The sequence below is a fragment of the Drosophila montana genome, unplaced genomic scaffold, assembly GCF_035044405.1.
Source record: "Drosophila montana isolate Dmon_TW-CO22-7 unplaced genomic scaffold, ASM3504440v1 contig_3848_1, whole genome shotgun sequence".
NCBI classification, from domain to species: domain Eukaryota; kingdom Metazoa; phylum Arthropoda; class Insecta; order Diptera; family Drosophilidae; genus Drosophila; species Drosophila montana.
In genome coordinates this window covers 4192013-4216227 of record NW_026998720.1, presented here as the reverse complement: position 1 = coordinate 4216227, position 24215 = coordinate 4192013, and the positions used below count along the sequence as shown (strand labels likewise).

The 24215-nt window shown below is 39.2% G+C and overlaps 1 protein-coding gene and 1 long non-coding RNA gene across 2 annotated transcripts; one reads left to right on the top strand and one right to left on the bottom strand.

Moving 5' to 3' along the window:
- Window positions 1–195: 195 nt before the first annotated feature.
- On the bottom strand, window positions 196–11788 carry side-IV (sidestep IV). Its single transcript, XM_064696872.1, has 16 exons — window positions 11634–11788; window positions 6656–7164; window positions 6262–6581; window positions 5983–6186; window positions 5767–5918; window positions 3934–4078; window positions 3645–3775; window positions 3418–3577; window positions 2715–2884; window positions 2413–2536; window positions 2175–2335; window positions 1564–1705; window positions 1368–1491; window positions 919–1304; window positions 612–841; window positions 196–517 (listed from the first exon to the last, which is right to left on the bottom strand). The coding sequence occupies exons 2-16, from the start codon at window positions 7021–7023 to the stop codon at window positions 284–286; spliced, it is 3051 nt and encodes a 1016-aa protein (XP_064552942.1). The 5' UTR covers window positions 7024–7164; window positions 11634–11788; the 3' UTR covers window positions 196–283.
- Window positions 11789–20291: 8503 nt separating this feature from the next.
- Window positions 20292–22435, top strand: LOC135438364 (uncharacterized). The gene is made up of 2 exons (XR_010437873.1): window positions 20292–21000; window positions 22096–22435. It is a non-coding gene; the product is annotated as an uncharacterized LOC135438364 (long non-coding RNA).
- Window positions 22436–24215: the final 1780 nt, after the last annotated feature.

Here is a 24215-nt window from a genome sequence, read left to right as displayed (position 1 = left end):
AAATAAATAATGCAACAATTACACAGAAATGCTTAAAGTTAAAGAAGTCTTGCCTCAAACCATGCGAGTAAATATCTATATACATATGTATATAGGTGTATATGTCCAGCTGCTAGGGTATTACGATATTTATGTATTAATACAATTGCATTTGTTTTTACACTCACACACAACTACATTGATCTCTATATATATATAAAGTATATATATATATATATATATATATATATGTATATGTATAATTATTGTATGCAGATATGTAGCTTTAATGCATGTATGAAGCTTATATACAACTTTCCTGTATGCGATTCGAAGTGGTGACTACCTCGGGCCGAAAACGATATTCACTTAATGACGAGGTCACCGATGCATTATTCGGACTGAGCAGACTGACTTCCATTGGCTGCGGTGTTAGATGATATGATGATGAGGGCGTCGATGTACTTATATTATATGTCAACGCACCCAGCGGCGGGCTACACGTGGTTATGCCCTTCTTATTGAGTGTAGCATAGCTCTGTGGGCGGTAGCGATAGAGGGGGTATATTTGAGTGCCGGCTAGCATTTGTATTATCATGTAATGTACGCCGATTTCGATTTTAGTTACTTACAATTTGTTTACTTGGCCGGAACGTATAGTGCAGCACCTCGTTGCCTGAATTGCTCAACAGGCCAATGGTATTGGCATCCGTGCCAACCAGACCTGCCACCACACCCACGCTGTCCGCATTGCTCTTGAGCAGCTCCGCGTCCCGCCCACCACAATAATCGCGATGCGTAAGCCGCGTCGCGGGACTGGCAAAGCCCGGTGATGCGCCCAAGGCTTTTAGTGGGCGTTTCTCTGTGGGAAAATAATAATAATGGAATGGAGGAACAGTTGGTTGCAAGGACTTGGGGAATTCCCATTGGAGCACGTACCATACTGATTGGGTATAACATCTGGATCGGTGTCATCTATCTCAGCCTGATCGCTGAGCACTTGTGCATTAGCCCGAGTGCGCGCCGTGGAGCGCATCGTATCGCCGCCCATGGAGATGGCCAAGCCCTGGCCACTTGGCGATGTTCTCGTGCCACTGTCTATGCTTACCTCGCTCAGTGTGCCACGTTCGACCGCATTCCGATTATCACAATTAATTGGAAGGAGACTGTGGTGCGACTGGTGATTGGACTGCTCGTGCTGTGCCTGTCCTTGCGGCTGGCCATGGCCATTTGTGTGGGGGTTGGGATGCAGCGGGTCCAGCTGGCAGTCAGTCGGTATGGCCAATTGTGTGTGCTTTACGGCCTTCAGATTATTATCGTTGCGGCTGCAATTCAAATTTGTGCATTAGGCAAACTGGTTGCCCATTAAGCCGTGCAATTAAACATACCGATTTGAGAATCTTCTATATATGGCGGCCAGTATGATGCAGGATATGGCAAACAGCAGGCCACAGACGAGCGTCAGGCCAGCCAGGAATGGCGACAGCGGCACACTTAGCCCCGTGGAGCTGCCTGCAAAAGTTATAAATCATGATTATGAGGTTCAGTTTCAAGGCATACGCTAGTTTCAGTTTTCGAACTGACCGGTTAGTTTCGCCACGCCCTTAAAGTTGATGTCGTCTATAATGATCGGCTCCGAGCGACCCTTGACATTCACAGCAAATATGATCATGCGATAGGTGGCTGCCTGATCCAGGTTCTCGATCACAAATGTCACAGGTGTGTGCTACATTTGGGCATATAGAAATAAGGGGTAATTAATATATTATTATATTATATTATGCTAGGGAATTTCAAAAGACGACACGAAATACGAACTAGCTAATTAACTAACTAGTTAGAAATTGTATTAACTTTTATGAATTACATAAATACAAGAAAAATGCAGGCTTAAGCGACGCCAACCCCTAGAAACTAATATCTAGCTAATAAAGTCAAAAGTTTTCTATTTAATTAAGTTCTGAAGAAAAGATAAATAAATGAATCAAATAATTTATTTCTTTACAAATTTCTTTGGCATTGCGAGTAAAGTCTTGAATTATTGAGCATTAAGCAATGAAAAGTATTTATTGAAATTTATGTGGAAATAAATTATATTAAGAATTTTGTGTAAAATTGCATGCGCTACGCAGTGAAAGCGGCCACATCTAAAGTAAATATATATTCTATATATATTTAACATTTAATATACTTACGTTTATTGTTATATTTCTGGCCAGGCGCAGCGACTGCAACTCGACCAATTCGAGCATAAAGCTCTGTGGCAAGCCACCATCGAATCCCTCGACACAATCCACCTGCAGCGAATCCACCGACTGATTGCTCACCGTACAGTTTTGCAGTGGAAACGGACGCCCTGAAGATAGATCAGATCATATCACATTATAGATATATCGTATATATGTATATGTTTCGATAATGGCCGGGACCTACCCGCTGCGACAATTTGAAAGACACAGGGACTCTTCTGCAGGCCAATGGAGTTCTTGCCCCAACAGGAAATGGTGCCGTAGTCCAGGTCCGAGCTGGGCGTATAATTCAAGCGTGACATGCCCGTCTGCAAGGACAATTTGCTATAGTATTTGGTTGACCTAAGAGACCAACACTTGTGTGCCAAGATGATCAAATTAACTAAAATCCGTAACTTGAAATGCTTTGGCTCTTAAGCTCTTAAGCACCTCAATCATTTGAAACATCTTACAGTTAGGGGGAGGAGGGGCTGAATGGGGTCTCACCTCGCTGGAGTGCAGGCGGGCGGGCAGCTCCGTTTGCTCCCCGGATGAGTTGAAGGTCCAGTGGAAGGAGTCGGCGGGCGGGGAGGCGTCCACTTCGCACTTCAATGGCAACGTCTCGTGCTTGAGGGCGCCCAACAGCTCCTCGTGGTCGATGGCACAGATGGGCGCGTCTATGGGCGAAATAAATAATTAAAGCATTTTATTGAAATATTTAATGCCCAGCCGAAAGTGGCTTAAATAAACCGCACAAATATGGGCTGCGGTCTTTAAAACTTCTATGAATTAATTGGGGACTGCAGTTGTTGCCCGCTCTCATTTGGGATACATGAGCCCATTCGCGCTGGAGCCAGAGGCAGAGCCAGGGACAGAGCCGTGGCTGGTGCCAAGGCAGGCCATGCATTCATTGCGCCATAATCTTGGTCATTAACGTGGTGTATGGGGGCTGGTTTGGGGCATGGGGCGTGGGGCATGGAGCTTACACTCAGTTACGCCCACGCCCACTCAACTTTGGTGCGACGGCATTTGGACTGCGGCCAAGCCGGCAATGAAAACCCCTTACGTAAATGCATTAAAAGACATTCAAGCTCAAGGATTAAATTGTAAATTACATAGAGACGTTGGCCAATGCCAAATTGCCGTGGCACCCAACCCAACTCGGTTCCCAACAGTTCCCAGTTCACAGATTGTCCGGGCATTTACTTACAGCGTATGCGCAATGTGACCGGATTACTGAGGCCTTTGCCCTCCGAGTTGACAGCCAGACAGGTGTAGTCACCGGCGGAGGCGCGCGAGACGCTCTGCAGCACCAGGGATTGATCCGACAGGATGATGCCCACAGAGATGTTGTGCTGCAGCTCCTTGCCCTGTGCAACGTTGTTGATGGTTGCGTGAGTTGCTTTATCATTGCCAAACATTATAATTATAGCTTACATTGTGAAACCAAGACATCTTGTAGGGCTTCGGGTTCGATTGCACGATGCACTCGAAGTAGGCATCATCGCCCTCCTTAATATCGTCCGGATTCAGCGAGGAGCCCATCTTCAGCAGCGTTGTGGGCTGGTCTGCAAAATGCAAACAGAATTTCTCATTGTCTTCTATCACAGCCAGGATCTCTGAGTAATTAGAAATCGCTGCAGGTGGCCCACACCGCCCACACCGCCCACAGCGCCCACATCCCCAACAGGCAGCTTCGTCCTTAAATACCTAACCAGCCACTTACAGTGCACAATGAGCCGCCATTTGTCCTCGATGGAGCTGCCATCGATGAATTGATTTTCTGCCCGACATGTTAAATATTTGCCATCGTCCTCCCGGGTGGGCGTGAACGTCAGTATACTTAGGGATTGATTGTCTGGCTCATTAAACTAAAAAAGAAGCGCAAACAGAGTCCATTACGAAATGAATAATGAAAAAGAAAGCTGAGGCGAGAGCAAAAGCCCAAGTGTAACAGAAACAGATACAGACACAGAAACTGAAAGCGAAAGCTTGACCGTAACTCTAAATGAAAATAGCTGCAATTATAAGTACACTTAACGCCCCGAGGGCCGATCAATACGTAATGAGCTTACATATTTACTAACGAAACAAATTATCCAAATTTAGCAACATCACAAAACTAAAACTTTACTCGCAGTTTATTATTTATTCCGTTGAGCCGAGGTAAAGTTTTGTTTTCTTAAATTATTAAGGAGCATAGCTGCTCGTAGTATTCATTATTTATCGACCTTAACTTTAAATCAATAGAGTTTTCTGTTATCTTTTAAATAACTTCGAAGTGCCGAAGCTTGAATACCCTTACTCTAGTTCTTAGCAGGCTTGCGATAAAAAGCAGACTTCATTTATGATGGAAAGTTTGGTGCGATTTGATGATATATATTAATTGTTCGGATGTTTATTTAATATAATTATACATATCTAATGCAATAAATTTTAATATATAATAATATAGATTAACGTACAATAATATAATAAAAATATACCTATAATAATTATAAATATAATTAGCTTATATATCGAAAGGATAAGAAATATATTAAATCAAGATTCTTTTCATTTTTGATTTTAATAAATTAATTAAATCAAACAAACAATTTGGTTTATAACTGAGGTATAAATGGTTAATGCTTGGTTAATGCTTTATGAATTTTATGAACTTCTTAATTTTATATATTTATATATTATTTAAGTTATTAAGTTATTAAGTTATTTATTGATTTCATATATATACATATATTTTTTATATATTTATTTATTTATAATTATTATATTTTTAAATATATTTAAGACTCTGAAATTTTTGGAAAGCAAGCCCATAAATTTGAATTAATTTTGATAATTTAAATGTTTTATAATTTAATAAATAATATATATATATATATATATATATATATACATGTATATATAATTATTATGTTAATGTTGAGGGTCGCATTTATCTACTTACATCAACGTAATTAGTACGCGCAAAACATGTTAAGCCCTCTGTTCTTTCCTAAATCAATAAAATGGCATTTTGGAAGTGAACCCAAAAATGCTCGTAATTTAACCTAATTAGAATCAATTCGGTTATTATTAATACTCTTAAGAGTTTGCTTAAGTGGGTTATTTAGTTAGTTAATTAAGTACTTTTCATATACTTAAACTAACATAAATATATTTAAAAAAAAAATAAATTTAAATTACAAAGAGAATTAAAAACCTAACTTCTCGATAAGATAAGATCCCACTTACACATACATACATACAATATATAAAATATAAACATGGAATATAAAATAAAAGCAAAATACAAAAACCTTTCTGTAACTTCTAGAGTAAACCCATAAAATGTTAATAAATTTATTTAATTTGAATCAATTTTGTTTTCTTTCTTGTAAATGGGCTAATTAGTTATTGATCTAAACTAACCAATACACATACACACATATGTGTGTGTAAGTACACCATTATATTAATTATTGTGTTTTCTTAATATTAATGAGCGCGTGTAGTTGTACATATTGAATGGGAAGCGTTTATTTATTTTGAAGGGCGGGGTGGTTGAAATACTTACATTCTTGGTGAGTTTCTTTAGCTGCTTGTTGCCCTTCCACCAGGTGATTAAAGCCGGCGGCTTAGAGCCGGAACTTTTGCACTCAATGTCATAGGTACGATCCGCGGAGACAAAGCGATCCTTGGTCAGGATATGCACGGCAACAGGTTTCACTGTGGACAATAAAAGCAATGGATGAGCATCTAAGCCAGACATTAATCCAGCTGTTAGACCCACAGTTGACATCCAATATGACGACCTTGTTGTTTGGCGGCGTCAGATTCGTATTGCTGGCTACGCACACAAGTCGCGCATTCAGATGCTGTCGGCCAATATTGGGATAGGATAAATGGTTTATGGTTTTGCCATCGGCGCGCTGATCAAATGACTCATCGATGACCGTGTTATCCAAGTACCAGGTAACATTGGGGCGCGGCCGACCTATAAACCATTTAATAAATCAATTAGATGCACGGCACCCGGGCGCTGTAGGAGGGGGAGGAAGTTGACCCTTACCGCCGGATACCTCGCAGGCCAGCACAATATCGTTGCCTTCGTTGAAGGACTCCACATTGCTGGTCTTGTCATGCCTGTTGGGCTCATAGATAATGGGTCTATCCGGTGGCACAATAACAGTCAGGTTTATCTTCAGATTGCGGGTGGGCGAGTTACGAAAGTCCACACGACACCGATAGGCGCCCTCATCCTCAATCCGCACATTGTCGATTTTCAGCTGCGCTGGATGCGAGGTGCTGCTGAAGTGGGCCCGCGTCCCGAAGGCCAGCGGCGAGGACCAGAGACGCGCCTGCCCGAATTGACGACCGCGCACATCAAAGCTGCAAATATAGAGTTTGGACGCATGCCGCTGCAAATGGGCCAAGTTGCTAATTAAAAACTCCGCACGACTCACTTGTAGATGGGCTCGCCATCGCCCTCGCGAAACCAGAGCACCATATAGACGGCATCGTCGCGTTCCAGCGGCGTTATATCACACGGCAGCATTGCCTGCCTGCCCAGGACACCCTGCACCGATGTCAACGGCACCGGTCTGTCCAGCTCGTGTATGAGCTCGTCCGGCTCCAGATAGGAGCACGCCGTCTGACTCCAGCAACTGGCTATCAGCAGCAGGACAACTAAATGCACCGATGCCATCTTTTCATTCTTACGCAGCGGGTATCGTTGACAGCTGACGTTCTGTTGGATCTGTTGCTGATCCAGCTCCTGCTCCTGCTCCTGCCGGCAATTGCAATTGTAATCGTTGTTGAGCTCAGAATGCATTTCTCTGCTTGCTTTCCTTTGCCTATTAATTCATTTATATATATTTCACTCGTACTCCTTTAAGCCTTCAAGTGGAGATTAAGTGCCCGTGTCAAGTTGTTGGCCATCTTGGGCTCGGTTACGAGGGGGTTGCTTCTCTTTCTGTGGGTAAAGCGTAAATGCATTCAAAGCACATATATATAAATGAAATGTGTTTGTGGCAACACTTAATGAAATGCTTCAAACACACATGGTCAAACTATTTGCATTTCAAAGGAAAAATTAATTATATTATTGACAGAAATACCGGAGGAAAACTATCTTTAAGTTTAAATACTTTTATTGAATTTCAGTTTCAGGCAGTTTAGCAAAAGGTAATCCGATCCCAGTGCCAATTGTAAGCCTGAAATATTACCTCTTTTATATGTGGATTAGCTGAATTGTTATCAAATTCTGGGGAAGAGACAATTTGTTATACAATAAAGTTCACATTTGCTCCGCTCTCAGTTACTGAGTTTATGGAGCGCAGTCTATAGATGTAGTTGTATCTAAAGCTGATTGTAAATTGCAATTAGCGATTTTGCTGCAATTATCCGTGTATGCAAGAAGTTGCTGTGGTTGTATCCACAACAAAACATTCAAAATATCGCAATGGGCAACCTAAATCTACCAAAACTATCTTGAACTGCACTTTCTAAGCTATATCTTATATAGATACAAGCATATAAATGAGTTTGAAGTAGAGCAAATAAAGAACTAAAAGTTGGCATCATCTAAAACTTGCCGCCCATTCCGTCTCTTGGTGAGATTCTTGAAGTCGAAAATTAACATTAGTTAATACTTTTCACGCAGGAAGTTAGGATTTTGCGAAAAGCGTGAAACACGTCTTGAATAAATTTTCTTAAAGATTTTGGCAGTATATTTTAATCCGCAACTTCACACCCAATTCTTTAAACTTCATTCCCCCCAAAAAGGGGTGAAATTTCTGAAAACTGTGAAAAAACTATCAACAAAGATCTTTGAAAATGAATAAGAAGCTGATTGGATGGTGGATTCCACGAAACAGTTTAAAAATTGATTTGAACAAAAATCTTTTAACATCAATTAGAAGCCAATCGGAGGACAAATAAAAGTTGTATACAACAAAAAAGTTTGAAAGACGTCTCAGAAGAATTCTCAAAGAGATATTCGGACGTAAGTTTGAGCCCGAAGCGTCGCCCAGCAAATCTTTGTAGTGTACAAGTGTAAAAGTGTACAACAAGTCCCAAATGAATTTGAATACAGATTCTTGGCAATTCATTTAAACGCGAATTTTTACACTTAAATCTTTAATACTCATTTCCACCAATTGGGGGTGAAATTTGCGAAAAGTGTGAAACAACTTTTAGATGGAGTTGAACAAGGATCCCCTAAGAATAAGTTTGAGTGTGCACGGATTGTAAACAAGCAAAGTTTCATGCAGCCAATTTCCACGATTTTTGCACACTTGTGGCTGGAATTACCCAAAACTCCGCCTTAGCTCGCAGCTTCATCATATAGGATAATATGGAGTAAAAATTTCAGCTCTTAAGCTTCGGGCTGTCAGGACGAACAGTTTTATATATGTGTAGGACACAAGTTTCTGTACAATACTAGGAAAAATCCACTTTCGAACATTTCTATGACAGCTGAGTATGAATGATGAAAAATCTTGAAGCGACACCAAAAATGAAATCAAGTGCAAAGCTTTTTTCAGCAATCAACAAATTTGTTTTACGATTGGTCAAAATGTTATAATTTTATATAAGATTGTTGATAACATGCATTTTGTGGCTTGCCAATCCTTTCGGGCGTACAATTCTCAAATTGAACAGTCAACAACAATTGTGAGCAATGCTTGCCAGAGCAAAAGCAAATGTCATATGAGTTCTGTTCGAAATCTTTGTTTTTGATAGATGAGCTCATGGGCATGAAAATGAATTCATGACGTTATTGCGGTCAATCGTTCAATATATATATATGTACAAATATTGGTGAAATTCTTGCTCTTGCTGCTACGTTGCCAGGTGCTCTGAATCGCTCCAGCTCAAGCTCAACTGTCAGCATAATATCTTTAAAAATGTAGAGTCATTTATTTGGCACATGGTCCGCATTGCCAAAAAAGCAAAGAAAAAACAGAAAAAAAACACTGACAACAGCTCACACAAAATAACTTTGTTACTCAGAGGTTATGACGAAAGTAAGCATGATTGGTTAGCTTCCTCCAACTGCACATTCCCATTCCCCAATCCAACTCTCGCTCATCTCGACCATAAATTGTGGCTATGGAATGTGACACACACACACACACACACACATAGTCAAAGAGCAAAATCAGAGGCTACTCTGGATTAGGCCATATGGGTATGTGCATATGTGTGTGTCTCTTACGCTCTCGACTGCCTTATAAAGGTATTAGATCTCTTGGCTGATAACGGAGAGGAGAGTTATGGGTTTTCACAAACTTTTGAAGATGTCGTGGCCAATCAAGCATGGCTCATGATCGTATATCCACAAGCACTCAAAGTTATGGCCATAATGCCCCTTTATGGACATTTAATATTATAACTTAATTAATTATTACGATATTCTAGACAAGGCAAAACAAAAGCAAAAGATATAATGCTGTCCGTAAATATGTATGGCATGGCATTCACAATTTGACTATGAATATGATTTCTGATTGTTTTTGTTGCGGCCAACTCCGACAATGGGCCTATGGGCCAGCTTTTCAGCCTTTCAGCTCGATTATTTGTTTTAAATGCCAACGATTTGTACTGAACCGGTTCTGGCTAATGCGAAACATACATCAATGAACTTGAATTCTTGCTCATTGTAAATTCATTAGGTTTTATCTGTTTTTCTGTGGCCACAAAAAGTAAAAAACGAAATAAATAATAATAATAATAATGAACAATAGATGCGCTGATTTATTAATTTTTTGCTTTAACAAATTTCGTAAATTATTTTAATGTGGTTTTAAACAATTTAAATGGCAATTTCCCAATTTAATTCATTAGCCATTTGCTTTTTGCACAATCAGACAAATGAGTTACAAATGAATCACAGCTGAACTTTGATATTTGCGCGTTGGGCAATGGCTGAATTGAAGGGAATTTATGTAAATTGAAAAACACTCAACTTACACGCATTTACAATTAAATATTTCGCTGCTGCAAAACGGGCATCTTAAATAGTGCTAAGCGTTTTCTAATGGCGGCAATTAAAACGCTTCCCGCCATAAAAAATCATTTTAAGTGCGGTGCACATGTATGTCTGGCGGGGGGCTGGCTGGCAAAGGGGTTGGCTGGTTCTTAGGAGGGGAGGTTGAGGGTTTGGGGAATGGGGCGTTGCCCATTGCCACATCTCGCATCCAAGGTGCGAATTTGTTTTTCAGCATGAGAGCAGATCAAAAGATATTTGCATATTAAACGCAGCCAAAGGTGCCAACATACGCTTCACAAAGAACAACAGCGGCAACAACAAGAAATGGAAGTTCTCTTTGTGTTGCCGAAGTTTAAATACCCTTTAACTGCTTTTCGCTTTTGAGAAATATAAAGGAAGTTTTTCCTATTAAATTAGCAACTATTTCTATCTCTCTTCGGTTTATGGACAGAAATTAATTGAAAAGAAGAGAAGACTTTGCCATGTTTCAGCAAGCTTAACTCAAGCTGAGCGCTTTGTTTGCCTAGAATAAGATGGACAGGTGGGGGGGCAAGGCGGGATAGGCGTGATGAACCCACCTGTTGAGACTGACTATTAATGTATATATCTATAGCTATTGGTTTTATGCGTAGCACAATGGGTGACACACTTACAATACCCAGCGCAAGGGTATACTTACAAGTGCAGCTTGTCATTTAGCAGGCTCCTTTGGGAGCGCCTGTGTTTGCTCAGATACTTGGTGCATATATCTTTTACATATTTAATATATGAGCGGTTAAGTTTGTTAACTGCTTGATGGGCAGCCGGTTATAAAGGCAGGCGTGTCGGCCGCTTTGAGTGCGGTTTGTTCAAATCGCCCGTTGTTTATTTGCTGGCCATTTTCAACAAAAACACCTTCAGCTCCAATACAAAATACTTATAATACAAACCGGTTTCCCTATTTTTCTTCACAAGTTTTTTTCTTTATATTTTTGCCTTTTGATTTAACAAAAAAAAAATTGTACACGACGCTTTAAAATGCTAAAAGATGTTTGGGCCGAGTGCTGGCGCTGTGGCTCGAACGCTCTGGTGTTGCTAATTAAGATTACAGACATTGATACTTTACGGTACGCAGTGGCACGTACAAATACAGATACAGATACGGATACATAGTAAGCAGGTAGTATACAGGTACACAGCTATATAGTATATAGTATAGTGTGTGCTTGTGTGTGTGTGTGTGTGTTCCTGCCTTAGCTTTGTAAAGTTTTATGAGTGCTGCCCAGCAGCAGCAGCGGCGGCGGCGACAGCGGCAGCGGCAGCCAGTTGATGGGCATATTAAGGTGCTCTATCAACAACTGACAGCAAGGTAAGGGCCTTTTTGGCTTATTAATTATGTAGCTTAATTTGCGATTATGCAGATATGAGCATACATTTTCAAGAATTGTATTAGCTGCCTGATAACTCACCAGTTTAATATATGTGCATACTCGAAATCGGTTCATTCAATATTCCATGTTGTTTTTATTTTATTTTATTTAGTTTTTTTTGTCTTCTTATTGTGTTTTAGCTGAGCTTAATGCTTCAACTGTTTTGTTATTGTTTCTATTTTTGTTAAAAGGTTTTTTTTTTAATACCAGCTGATCAGTTTATAAGATCAATGCGCGACACGCCGTCTGAGCTGAGTTTGAAATTAAAAATATATTTAAGTATATACTTATATAGAGGTTAGGGTATATGCATGTGTCTGCTTTAATAAGACACTGCCTAACGAGCGCACGCACTTAATTGGCCAAGATTTAGGTTCACACTTTTGGCCATATCATTTAGCACTAGACCCACGCAGGAGCACAATAAAAATACATTTCTCATATTGTTGTGTTGTTGTTGTTGTCGTTGTCGGCGCTGCCAAGTGTAATCAAGTGCCACTAAAGATCTCTCGAATCTCTCTCGTTTTGACAACTATTACCATAACAAATCAGCGCGCCTGGCTCTGACAGGCCAATTGAAGTGCACAGCCCAGCAGCAAACAGCCGGAACAACTGCAAAAAAACGGCGACAACAACGACAATGTACAAAAAAAGATATTTACACGGCACACTATCGAGGGGGGGAGGGGATTACGCGGGGTGTCGCGGGGGGTGGCAGGCACAGCTTAGGTAGTAGTCGACAAACCGCCAACGCCAACCAGTCACTGTTAACGTTACCGTTACAGTTACAGCGTCACCAAACAATTCCCGCAGCGACAGGGGAACGGGTACGGGTTTGGGTAGGAGGCGAGGGAGAAGGGCGACAAAAACGTTGACGAGCAACGAGAAACGAGCCAAAGGAACGGCTAGGACCACGTTCACGGGCCGTGCTTGGGCTTATCCTTGTGTCTGTATTCGCCTGTTTTTATGCCACAGTCGTAAATTCCAATTATCGACGAAGTCGCAGCACGGCGGCAACAGCGCCAACTAGCCCCGCAAAGAGCCAACAGGAGCAAAAGCCGGCCTCGAGTCGACTCGAGTCGAGTCGGGGCAAGGTGAGGTGAGGCGAGACGAGACGAGTCGAGCTATGTGAAGTGGAGCGTTTTTCAAAGTCAGAACCCGGCACGCGGCGCACGAACCCGGAATAATGTTATTCTTGTTGTTGTTGTTGTTGTTGCTGCTGCTGCTGCTGCTATTTTAGTCACTGTTTTGTTTCGTTTTCATCAATATATTTAAATTTTGGTAATCCTTGTTGTGTGCCATCAGGTAATGCAATTTGTATTGTGAACTGCGGAGCACTGTAACTGAAATTTAAATTGGAATTGCCCGAGCACTAGTGAAGGGGTCAATACAAATTATATGCAGGACAATATTGAATCAATTGCACTCATTACATTTTTTTTGGGTTTTTGGTTAAGCACTTAGGCAAGGCGAAGTCACTAAAATATCACAAATACCTTAACAGTCTTTACACACACACAGACACAGATGCAATAAAATTTAACATTTGTGCGTGCGTTTGAGTTTGCCTGTGTGTGTGTGTGAGTGTACGAACGTGTGGGTGTGTGAGTGTGCTTGGTCTGCGCTTTAAACGGATACCCTAAAGCGAACGTATTGGGCTACATTTCAGCGTACGAGCGCAGAGTCCGTGTGCAACATGTGTACCGTTATAGCTTCGCGTATCAACTGGATACACGACTTCGCAGTCGTCGCTGCGCTGGTCTCGTGCTGTCGTCGCGTCGCTGCGACTCTGCTTTGATTTTTCGAAATTCGAGTTCGCGCTCTAAAGAGAAAATCGAACTGTGTACAACAGCAGCCCAAGCAGCCGAGACGGCAGCTAAAGAGCTCAGCAATTTCGAGCTACTTGGACGTGCCTTTGATTTTATTTGTGGCAGCATGCATTTATCAAAGAAATTATGGAAAAATGTATCAAACTTTTTAAATTTCTTTTTTGCATACAAATAAATTTGTATATGACTTTAAATGTTATTTACTTTGCTAATAGATACTGGCTCTGGGATGCTTTTAATATACGGACAAAAAACAGTAACATTTAACTATATTTTTGTGAATATGGACTTGCCTTTGATTTTATTTGTGGCGGGCATGCATTTATCAAAGAATTTAGGTAAAACTGACCAAGTTTTAAAAAACTCTCTGGCATATTTAAGTATGAACAATTATATACTAGCTCTTAGATGCTACACTTTGGCACCTTCAATAAGCTTTATTCAATTTTTAAACAATACCTTACACATACGTATTAGCATCTCACAGATACTTGTGTATCTTATTGATAAGTCTGAGCTCGATCGTAAAGCGGCATCTAATTCAATAACAGTAATAGGAAAAATTAAGCTAATAGCATAACATGCTATCAGACTGCGCTCTTCTGTTAAACGAGCATGCTTCAGCCACTGCTTTGATTTTTCGAAGCTCGAAAAAGAGCGCCTAACATTAGCCACAGCACAGCTGAAGAGAGGTAAAGCGTGTAACTTGGCGATATTCGAGTTGTATGTTAACATTATTGAATATCGTAGATGCTTGATAACGGTCGCTGTGCCTAACATGCGGCTGTTAGAGCTCGAAAAAGTCTTTAGTGGGAAGTCCTGTGTAACAATATTGAAATATTTACTGTAATATTTATTAAAAAACAGTCTTCATTCGACACAAAAACTGTGTATGTTTTTCAATCGTACATACTGCGAATGAGAATTTTATTAATAAATACTTCTTTGGCAACTCTTGTGGTTGCAATTAAAAGAAATCTGTATTAAAATAAGATGTATAAAAATTCATAATTAAATACTTTTAAAATTTGTACTATATACCAAAACAGGTTTAAATCAGCTTAGAACCATTTATGAAGTGTTTTATCGTCGAAAATACATAAAAAGATTATATGCCATCGGCGACCATATTCGACAAGTTTTTAATTGGTTTTGGAGTTGGTGCTAATTAAATACTGAATTTGTTTTCAATAAACCAAATTGATTAAATAAAATGCTGAATTTATATTGAAACGGTTTTCAATTGAGCATTGTTGTTTGTTTTTATAATATCATAACAGAGAAAGCTAATTATCACTGCTCAAGTGCCTGAAGTTATTTGAGCATCAAATAATATGTTTCTGCCCATATGTATCTACTATATTTAATCAATTAATTAATTAATTATCACATGCACATTAGCATAAGTAGATGCAACGTTGGCTGGTCTGGTCTTAATTAAAAGATGACTTGCCAAATATTAGGCCTAATAACTCGAATCGACAGGTTTTGGATAGACGGCAGTGAGAACAGACACATTATTGACATTTCTGGCAAGAGCTGAGAAATTATTGAAGCCACAAAATTGTTGGCAAACAGAACAAGTTCCAAATAAATCCGTTTGATCGGCAGCGTATATAATTTGGTATCAATCAATATGTTGAGCTGCTTTTATAAATAAATTCTTCAGCCTCTGAAGGAGAAGTAGATTTCCATAATTTTATTTTCTGTGTGCTCTCTCTCCCTCTATCTCACTCTCTGTCTTTATTATTTTGCAGAAAACAATTCACTTTTATATGGCCAGATGTTATTCATCATGTGGCTTTGTTGTGCCTTATCGTGTGATTGATGCGCCATATTCACACGATTCGATGGCGATATCGGAAAGGAAGTAGTAAAGATGCTCAAGCAATTTACGAGTACAAACACAGCGTCTTACATATGCACACTGAGAAAAAAACGATGAACGAAATTGTAAAATGAATATGCCTTAATTAAGAAATTAACAAGTACAAACAAAGCGGCTTGTATATGTACATATATATGCTTATACACTCAGAGAAAGACGATGTTCGAGATTGTTACATTAATATGCTTTAATTTTCAAAGTGTCCTGCAATCAGAGAAAAAAGCTGTTCGAAGTTGTAATTTAAATGTTCCTTATTTAGGAATTTACGAATACAAGCATAGCTTCAAATATATATAAGTTTATATACTTGTACACTTAGAGAAAAACTAAGTTGGAAAATGCAAAATGAATATTCTTAAATTAAGAATTTACGATTACAAAACACAGCATCTTACATATATGTCGTATATTTGCTTATACACTCGAAATTGTAGAATTTATAAATTTTAATGAACCATCTTTGTAATATGAATATTATTTTTATTAAGAATGAACCATCTTTGGTATAAAAGCTCGAAGGTTTATTATACAAAAAGAACTTAACACATTTTTACAAGAGTTTTTGTACTTGAATTAAGTCTGAAATGGCAGCATAAAATTCCATAGATTAATAGACTTTAGCTTAGTTTATTTATCATTAAAAAAAAGTTATTTAAAGCAGAAATACTAAAGATCGTTTTATTAAGCATTAGATAAAAGTTAATTATATTTGGAAGAATTATTTAAATATAGTTAAACTAGAATTAGATAAAGTTAATTAAGGAAGAATTACTTAATAGTAGTTAATTTAGCACTCTATAAAAGTTAATAAAAGAAGAATTGCTGAAGATTTTTTAATCTAGCATAATATAAAACTCAACTTTTGTGGATTCTTCTTTAAGAATTACCTAAAATTAGTTTATCTAAAATTCGATAAAAGTTATTTAAAGAAGAAGTACCTAAGATTAGTTAATCTAGCATTTGATAAAAGTTTACAGCATAAGAAACTTCAATCTTTGCAACAATGAGAATTTCGCATTAATCTAGCATTGAATAAAAGTTAATTAAAGATTAGATGAGAGTTAATTTTTAAATAAATACTTAAGATAATTTAATTTCGCATTAGCTTGAAGGAAATTAAAATATAGCTACTTAAGATTGGTTAATCTAGCACAAGATAAAAGCTTATAAAAGAAGAATTAAATAAGTTAATAAGTTAATCTAGCATTATCTAGCGTTAATTAAATAAGAATTACTTAATATTAGTTACACAGCAATAGAAACTTCAATTCAGGCAACGTTAAGGACTTAGCCCCAAAATTAGTGAGCACTTTTTCTCTAAGTGCGTATGGCATATGCACTTTAGAGTACATTATGACCACCCATATATATATATATATAAAAATGTCGGAGTGCAATCACCTGGTCCACAATCGAAACGGGTGCATTAAATCGTTAAAGTAACATATACAAATTAATGCAAACAAATACACGAGTGCTTCCAACAATTCTTCGTTTATTGTTTCCCATTCCCATCCCCATCCCCATTCCCAAAGAGCCAGGGACGGGGGGCAGATCTTGTCAATAGTTACGACTTTCTGATGTGCCATGGAATGCAAAGCAGATCAAAAGCCCAGGCACGAGCGACAGAGGCACGAGGTGTGAGAATTCTCAAGTGAGCTGGCCGTGCACTCAGCTGCCGCAGACGCAGTCCCAGGCGGGACTGCAGCATCTCGGACTTAACACTGGGGATTTGTGGTTTATTTTTGGGCATTCTGCTGGCTGGGCGAGCTCATAAAATAGGTGTGGTCATATCATCAATAAATATTCTTTGGCTGCTTCAATAAAAAGAAGAGCGACTAGCAAATTAGCTAGAAAAATACAGAAACAAAAAGGAAGACAATGTTTAGAGCTGAAAGCAGTTGCATGCTGTGTGTTGCAGTGTAAAAATAGCTGCGTCAATGGCATGCGTATGTAAACAAAAGAAAATGCACCGCATGAAATGTATCTGCAGCTGCAGCCGTAGCTGTGGGTGTATCTGCATCTGTATGAAATGCTCCGATCGCGTGTCCAGGCTTATACGAATGGGAACCCGAGACGATTGTGCTTTGTAATCATTTGCATTTTGTTAGGGCCATCAACAGTAACATTTTCGGCATGTATCTGCGAGATACAAATGTATCTATGCAAAACTGAGGCTGCTGGTGGTGTAGCGTTTAAAAGCTCATTTCTACATGCGTTACATGTGTTCCACTCAGCACGAACATTTATTATGCACAACGCCAAAAGGAGTGCCTCGTCACAGATGTATCAGTATCTGTATCTGTAAATGTATCTATGGCTGTGGCTATGCCTGTGCAATTTGCATAGGACATATATTATGTTTTCTAGGTTTTTTTTAATGAATTGCTTGTCAAACAGCAATTAATGGCAGCTGGCTGTCAAATTAGACACAGCATCGGCTATTGATGCCTTAATGACAACTTCCAAATGGAAGCACAAAGAACTTAACAAATTTATTAAATTTACAATGAATCGAGACTGAGATATGTATTTGATAATTTGGCCAAGACAACAATTTGCATATGAATGGCAAAATATGTCGTTTTTTACACAATATTTTAGCCATCTACTCGCAAATGGCGTGCTTTAGGCCATTAACGTGAGTTCGTTTCGGTTTTTATTCGAATCGGATGGGGGAACAATGATTCTGGCCTGGTCATGGGCATGTCTGTGGGTGCCTCTCAAATCTATATGCTCATCGATTTATCGTTGAACTCACACACACACTTACACACTTACACACTTACACTCAGGCAGGCAGGCAGGCAGAGCCACGTGCTTAATACGTGCTTAAATGTTAACATTTCAATTTGCAATTCGGAGCGTCTGTCGCTCTTCTTTCTCTCTGTCCGTTTGTCCGTCTGTCAGTCTGTCTGTCCGTCTGTCTGTTTATTTGCGTGTGCTTATATCGCATGGTCTGGGCAACCGTTACGCACTCGCCACGCCCAGCGTGCTAAAATGTTTTCCAAACATGCAAAGATCATTTCCACACACACAGCTGACCCAGAGCTAACCAAACCCTTTGACATGTATCTGGTTGCTGGCTCTCAAGCCCAGCCGCACATTTAGATACATTTTATACACATGTATAATCAGAATTCAAAGGCACGCATTATTGAATAAGCCCCGAAAGAATATGTATATATATATATATGTATTTATATATAATATATGCCATATAAGAGCGCTGCCATGAGTATCCGTATCCGTGGCCATCGCCCGCCGAATGTGTGTGCCCAGATAAGATACTTTATTGACATTGCGTGTCTAAACACTTTACCGCTACGCTAGTTGTTGTTGCTGTTGTTGTTATTATGGTTGTTGTTGTTGTTGTTTCTTGATTGTGATTGTGCGCTTTAAGCTTATTTGCATACCCATAATTCTTTATTCCGTGAGGTGTGCGTGTGTATTGTTTGGCACGAGCATCGCATAGATACATTTACGTGTGTATCTATCGGAAACACACAATTTTAATCAAAACACAAAAGTTCGCTGGAATTGCCGCGCATTTAAATATATATTTGGATATTAAGCAGTTTCAGATACATATTTATGCAGCTCAGCTCAACTTGGGACACACATCGATGCTATCTGTCACCTTTCTAAGCCCCAACCCGCTCCCACACACAAGCCCAATGGGCTGTTAGAGTTCTGATCATGGCTTAATCTCAGGTGAGGCTCTTTTAAGCACTTTTGTTGACCTATTCTCCAAGCAATGTTTGATTTTGGTTTTTCTTTGTTTCACATATGTCCTTTTCAGAGAAAAGCCTTAAACAAAATTTTATCATATATTAAACATACTTAACACAGCTAAAGCTCTGATTACAGATAGCTCCTATAACCGGACATATTTTGTAGACACAAGCTTTTCATAATTTTTTCTATACAAACTGCATTCCCATAAACGGACATGGATTAGGCATCTCCCATAAGCGAACACAAGCAATGATGCTGGAAAACTGGAATTGTATTACATTTTTAGTTAGAATTTTTACCAATTGCTAATGAATATTTCTGATGATGCGAAAGAGATTTGTGTTTCCCCTTTCGACAACAAATGTACAAATTCATGCCTTAAGTCTTGAGGCTGATATTCATTATAATTTGCTAATTATGAAACCTAGTATGTTATTAACTCTATCAGTCTATCTATCTATCTATTTATAACTTTGAATATGGCTTGTAAAAACAAATTTGTTTAGTAGGTTTTATTGGCAAATTACAGGCAGCTCATATGAATCATAATACAAATAATATTATTATATGGCAACCAACTGCCATAAATCTGTAAATACATAGCGACGGCGAGTCTTCGGCTATGGCAGCATTCACTGCATTTGCTCGGATTCAAAAAATATGTAACAAATTTATAATAAATACCGGACCAACAACATATCTTCATAATCAAAATGTTTTTTATACAAGAGCCTGATTTTCTAGCGATCGTTACTATCGCAGCCATATAATATTGTTGTCCAATCCGGGCATTTCCAACATATATACTGCCGGCAACAGAAAGAAAAGCCTATGCAGAATAGAGAGAATAGTTCGCAGAGAAACAGACAGACTAGATCAACTCCTCGTTGATTCTGATCTAAAATATATAAGCCTTATGGGCTTATACGTTACACTTCAATACTAATAACAATATTACGCTCTTCAAGGGTATAAAACCAAAAGAACATTTTACAAGACTATGGCACTTACTTTGCTTTATATTTAGGAATTTTATAAACAAAGAAACAAAACACAAAAAAAAGCTTTCGCTTTGTTGTTTGCTTTTTATCGCTTTGTACGCTATAATTCGCAACACGTTTAAGCTCGGAACTGAAAGTAAGGTGTATGCTATTATAGTTTGAAGTTGTTGGCAAGTGATGTTGATGATGGAACCAGGCAGGCTCTTGAAATAGATCTACTGACAATCTGCTCACCTTTTTTTTTTGACAAAAAGTCAGTAACTAGAAAACAAAAATGTTAATTTAAAATAAGTTAAGAAAGGCTCTCATTTATTTTTTGTCACTATTCATTTCTTATATCCTTATATCAAGATCCTTACTTCTTTCTAAACGTCTTCCTACGCCAAATGTAAATACTTGGAAATTCAACAAATTGAAAAACATGCGATGAGCTCGTGCATGGCCCAAATATTGCCCACATTTTTCTCTAGAAATGCGATGGCAATGCGCATTTGGTTAAGAAAAATACCAAACTTGAAGCAATCGACCACAAGACAAGTGTCTGGCCATGATGATGATTGAGCTGATGGCGATGATGATGATGTGACTGTATCCGTGTGTATTTGTGTGTGTTGTTGTTGCTGTGGTCGCCCCAAATCATTAATTTGAGAAAACGTGACTTTTTTGCCATATTTTGAATTCTAATTCCACTCATTAGTCGGCGCTGTCGCCGTTGCCATTCTAAACATAACTTCAAAAGGTGCAGACTGCACTTGTGACACGTTTCGTAATCTCTTGGCTGGGTTGGCTGCCTGCTCGGGTTGGCTGGCAAAGCCTTTTTCGCAATTTTCCATAAGCAGGCAACAACATACATTGCACTAGAAGATGTGCAGCTGTGACTGCCAAGATGCCGCAGCCGAGCAGCAGATACAGATACAGATGCTAACGCTAACCTGCAGCTAAGTACACCTGTATATATGACTGCCTCTGTGCGTGTCTGTATGGGTGTGTGTGTGTGAGTGTGAGTGTGTTGAGGGGCAACGTCAGAGTGCATTACAAGCTCAAGTACAAGCTATTTCCGCAACGGAAGGCAACACATTTGAGTTTGCCTTTTGTGCCCGAACCACCGGCTCAGGCAACAGAGCTGCGTCGTCGCCAGCTCGAGTCTAATTAAAATAAGCATGAACGCTGCAAAAGGTCGACGTTAGATAGTTTTCCAGTATGGGTGTATGGGTGTATGGGTGTGCCGACTGCCTGTTTACCCTATATGCAGTCAGAGATTCGGCATTCGGCTGCAGTTGGCAACACGTTGCATAATTGGCCATTTCTGTGTGCAGTTGCCGCACATCATGCTCAATCTTAATTAACAAATATACAAGAAAATAAAAAGAAAAAATATATATACGGAAAGAGGCGAAAAAGTGTAGCTCGACCAAAGATGCGACATAAAATGCAATTTACGACTTGTCATAAAGGGAGAGCCCGCCATATAGTAAATCATTTTTTATGTAGCCAGTTCGCAGCGACAAAGCACGAGTAGCTGGGGCTACTAACAACGCAAATAAGCCACGGTTAGGCCGAACATAAAATCCTTTAGCACCTTTAAAATGGCCAGGCCGCAGCCGGAGCCGGAGCCGCAGCTCAGCCCAAAAGCCAAGGGCCATTCGACAGAGCAGGACGAATGCAACTGCTAAACAGCGAAATTTATACAATCAACAAATGACATAAAATTTTAGCTGAACGACGCAAGAACAAAAAAGTGGAAAAAATGGAAAAATGGGAAAAAAATTACACCAGAGAAAAAATAAATTGCATGACAAATTCCTGTCGAGGGTCGCTGGTCCGCAAGTCGAAGTCGAAGTCGAATAAGGATGCCAAGAAATGATGGACGATGATTATATGAGAGGCAGGCAGAGCGCACGCTGTCTGAATGCTAGCAGGACCTCACCAAGGAAGAGAGAGAAAGGGGGGGGGGGGGGGAGAGGTAGGGTAGAGCGGAGCAACAATTTAAGTCCTCAAATTCCAGCATGTGGAGCAATAATAATAATTTTATTGTTTTAACACAGGTAACAAACAGAAAGTTATTTCAGCCACAGCTGAGCGGCTTTTAAAAACAAATCGTAGGGTGAAGCCAGCGAGAGCCAGCGAGGACAACAGCCAAGCAGCCAGTACAACAGGCGCAGGAGAAGGCAGCACCCAAACAAGGATAAGCGCCAGGCAAGCGTAAAGATACATATAAAAGAGGTTTTCGTTTGCAAATGCGACGCAGCAAGGTGTACGCTGTATACAAACAAACCAATCCCACACACACACACAGACATGGAAAGAGACAGTCACACACACACACACACACACACTCGTAACTTGAAGAAGAAACAAATAAAAATGGCGAAATAAAGCAGAAAAGATCTGCAGCGAAATATTTTTATTGCCTTTTTGGCAACACACACACACACACACATGGCTGCCCCCATCGGTGTGTGTGTGTTTGCTTGTTTATTGGTGGATCTCTTTTGATATATAAGCAGACAGCGGGGGATGGCCCCACGTATAACCCAACATAATTTACGCTCCCATAATTTGTCATAAAAATCTTCCAGTAATAATTTAATGTTGAAATGCAAATTTTTAATACATTTTCATACCCTATACGTACAGGGGGCACAAAGGATAAATCGGATACGCATTGTTGCGCAATAAGAAATTAAATATTTTTATTTAAAAATCATATTTATTCGCAATGCAGTTTGTATGAAAATATAAAAATCAAATTAATTAACAAGAAATTCGAATAGTTGCAGACCTCTGGGAATATCAGTTTTACAGAAATAAAAATGGAATAAAACAATTAAGGTAAAATAATAAGAGTGAATAAATATGATATTCGCTGCGCTGTTTTTTCTGCTACGCAGGATATCCTTTAGTCGTGTACCTCACCTGGCAACTTTTAGCTCAGCTGTTTGCTCTATAAATTTGGCCAACACACATTAAATAATTTATATCTATGTGGTACAGCTGTGCCATATATTGCATTGCCATATCTTGTAGGCTTTGGCTTTGCTGGCTTACGATTTGGCCACTTGGGCCGAGGCAATTGACTGAAATAAGTTAAGTCCTGCTGCATTTTCCATTAGTTCAGCAGAAATTTGTTATTTTAGGAGGCTAGTGACGTCACATTATCGATGGCTTGTATTCACAGAAGTATACACGGTCACACTGGCAGCGAGTTAAATAATTATGTTAAGCATTAGTGTTAAGAAGTGTCAGTCAGTGTGACGGGCGTTTAACAAAAAAAGAACTGCGAAACTAAAGAGAGAATACTTACAGACAATAATATAGTATTTAATAAAGATACCAATCTTTAAACATTTTGCTGCACAATTAAAATAGCGATTAGCAAATACGTGCGCTATACACAAATTTCGTAGTTGGAGTTGAAGTTTTGTGTGATTTACCAGCAAAGATTTGTACAACTGCCGCGACTGCTGTCAGCCTCAATTGCCACACATGAGTGCGTTGTAAACATTTTTATGTACAATCGTAAGTAACAAATATTTAAAGAACTTTACAAGATGATATGTGAGCGTGTTTTATGGCTGCTGATGCTGCTGATGCTGCTGCTGCCTGGGAGAAAGACAAATGGTTACTTCATCGCTGTTTAATCTTTATGGCGCTTAGGACCGAACCCGAACCCGAAACCGAATCCGAATCTGAACCCAAAATCCCAATTCAAACTGGAACTAAATCATAATCATGGCCAACAAATACTGCGTGTCATTTGAGCGCACACATCATAAAGCAGCAATTAAGACAATGTTAAAATCGTAAGCGTCAAAAATGCCATAGAAAACTCTGACGCTCAATAAAAAGAAAAAACTGTCATAAAAGCAAAACAGAACGACAAGGCAAGAAAGGACAGAAGGAGAGAGGAAAGGGACCCCAGCCAGACGTTAGCTGGCAAAAAAGAAGAAGTCAGTATCTTGCCGTCATTGGCAACGCGGCTAATTGCCAGTCAAAATTCTATGCGAAGTAAAAAGATGAGATAAATGCGTGGTAACAACATTAAATTCCTGGATATGAGCTCTTGGCAAGATATAAAAAGTTTCAATTTATCTTGTTACAATTGCAAAGAACCAAACGCTACAACAAGCTAGCATTTGTCTAAGACGTTCTCTTTAATTTTAAT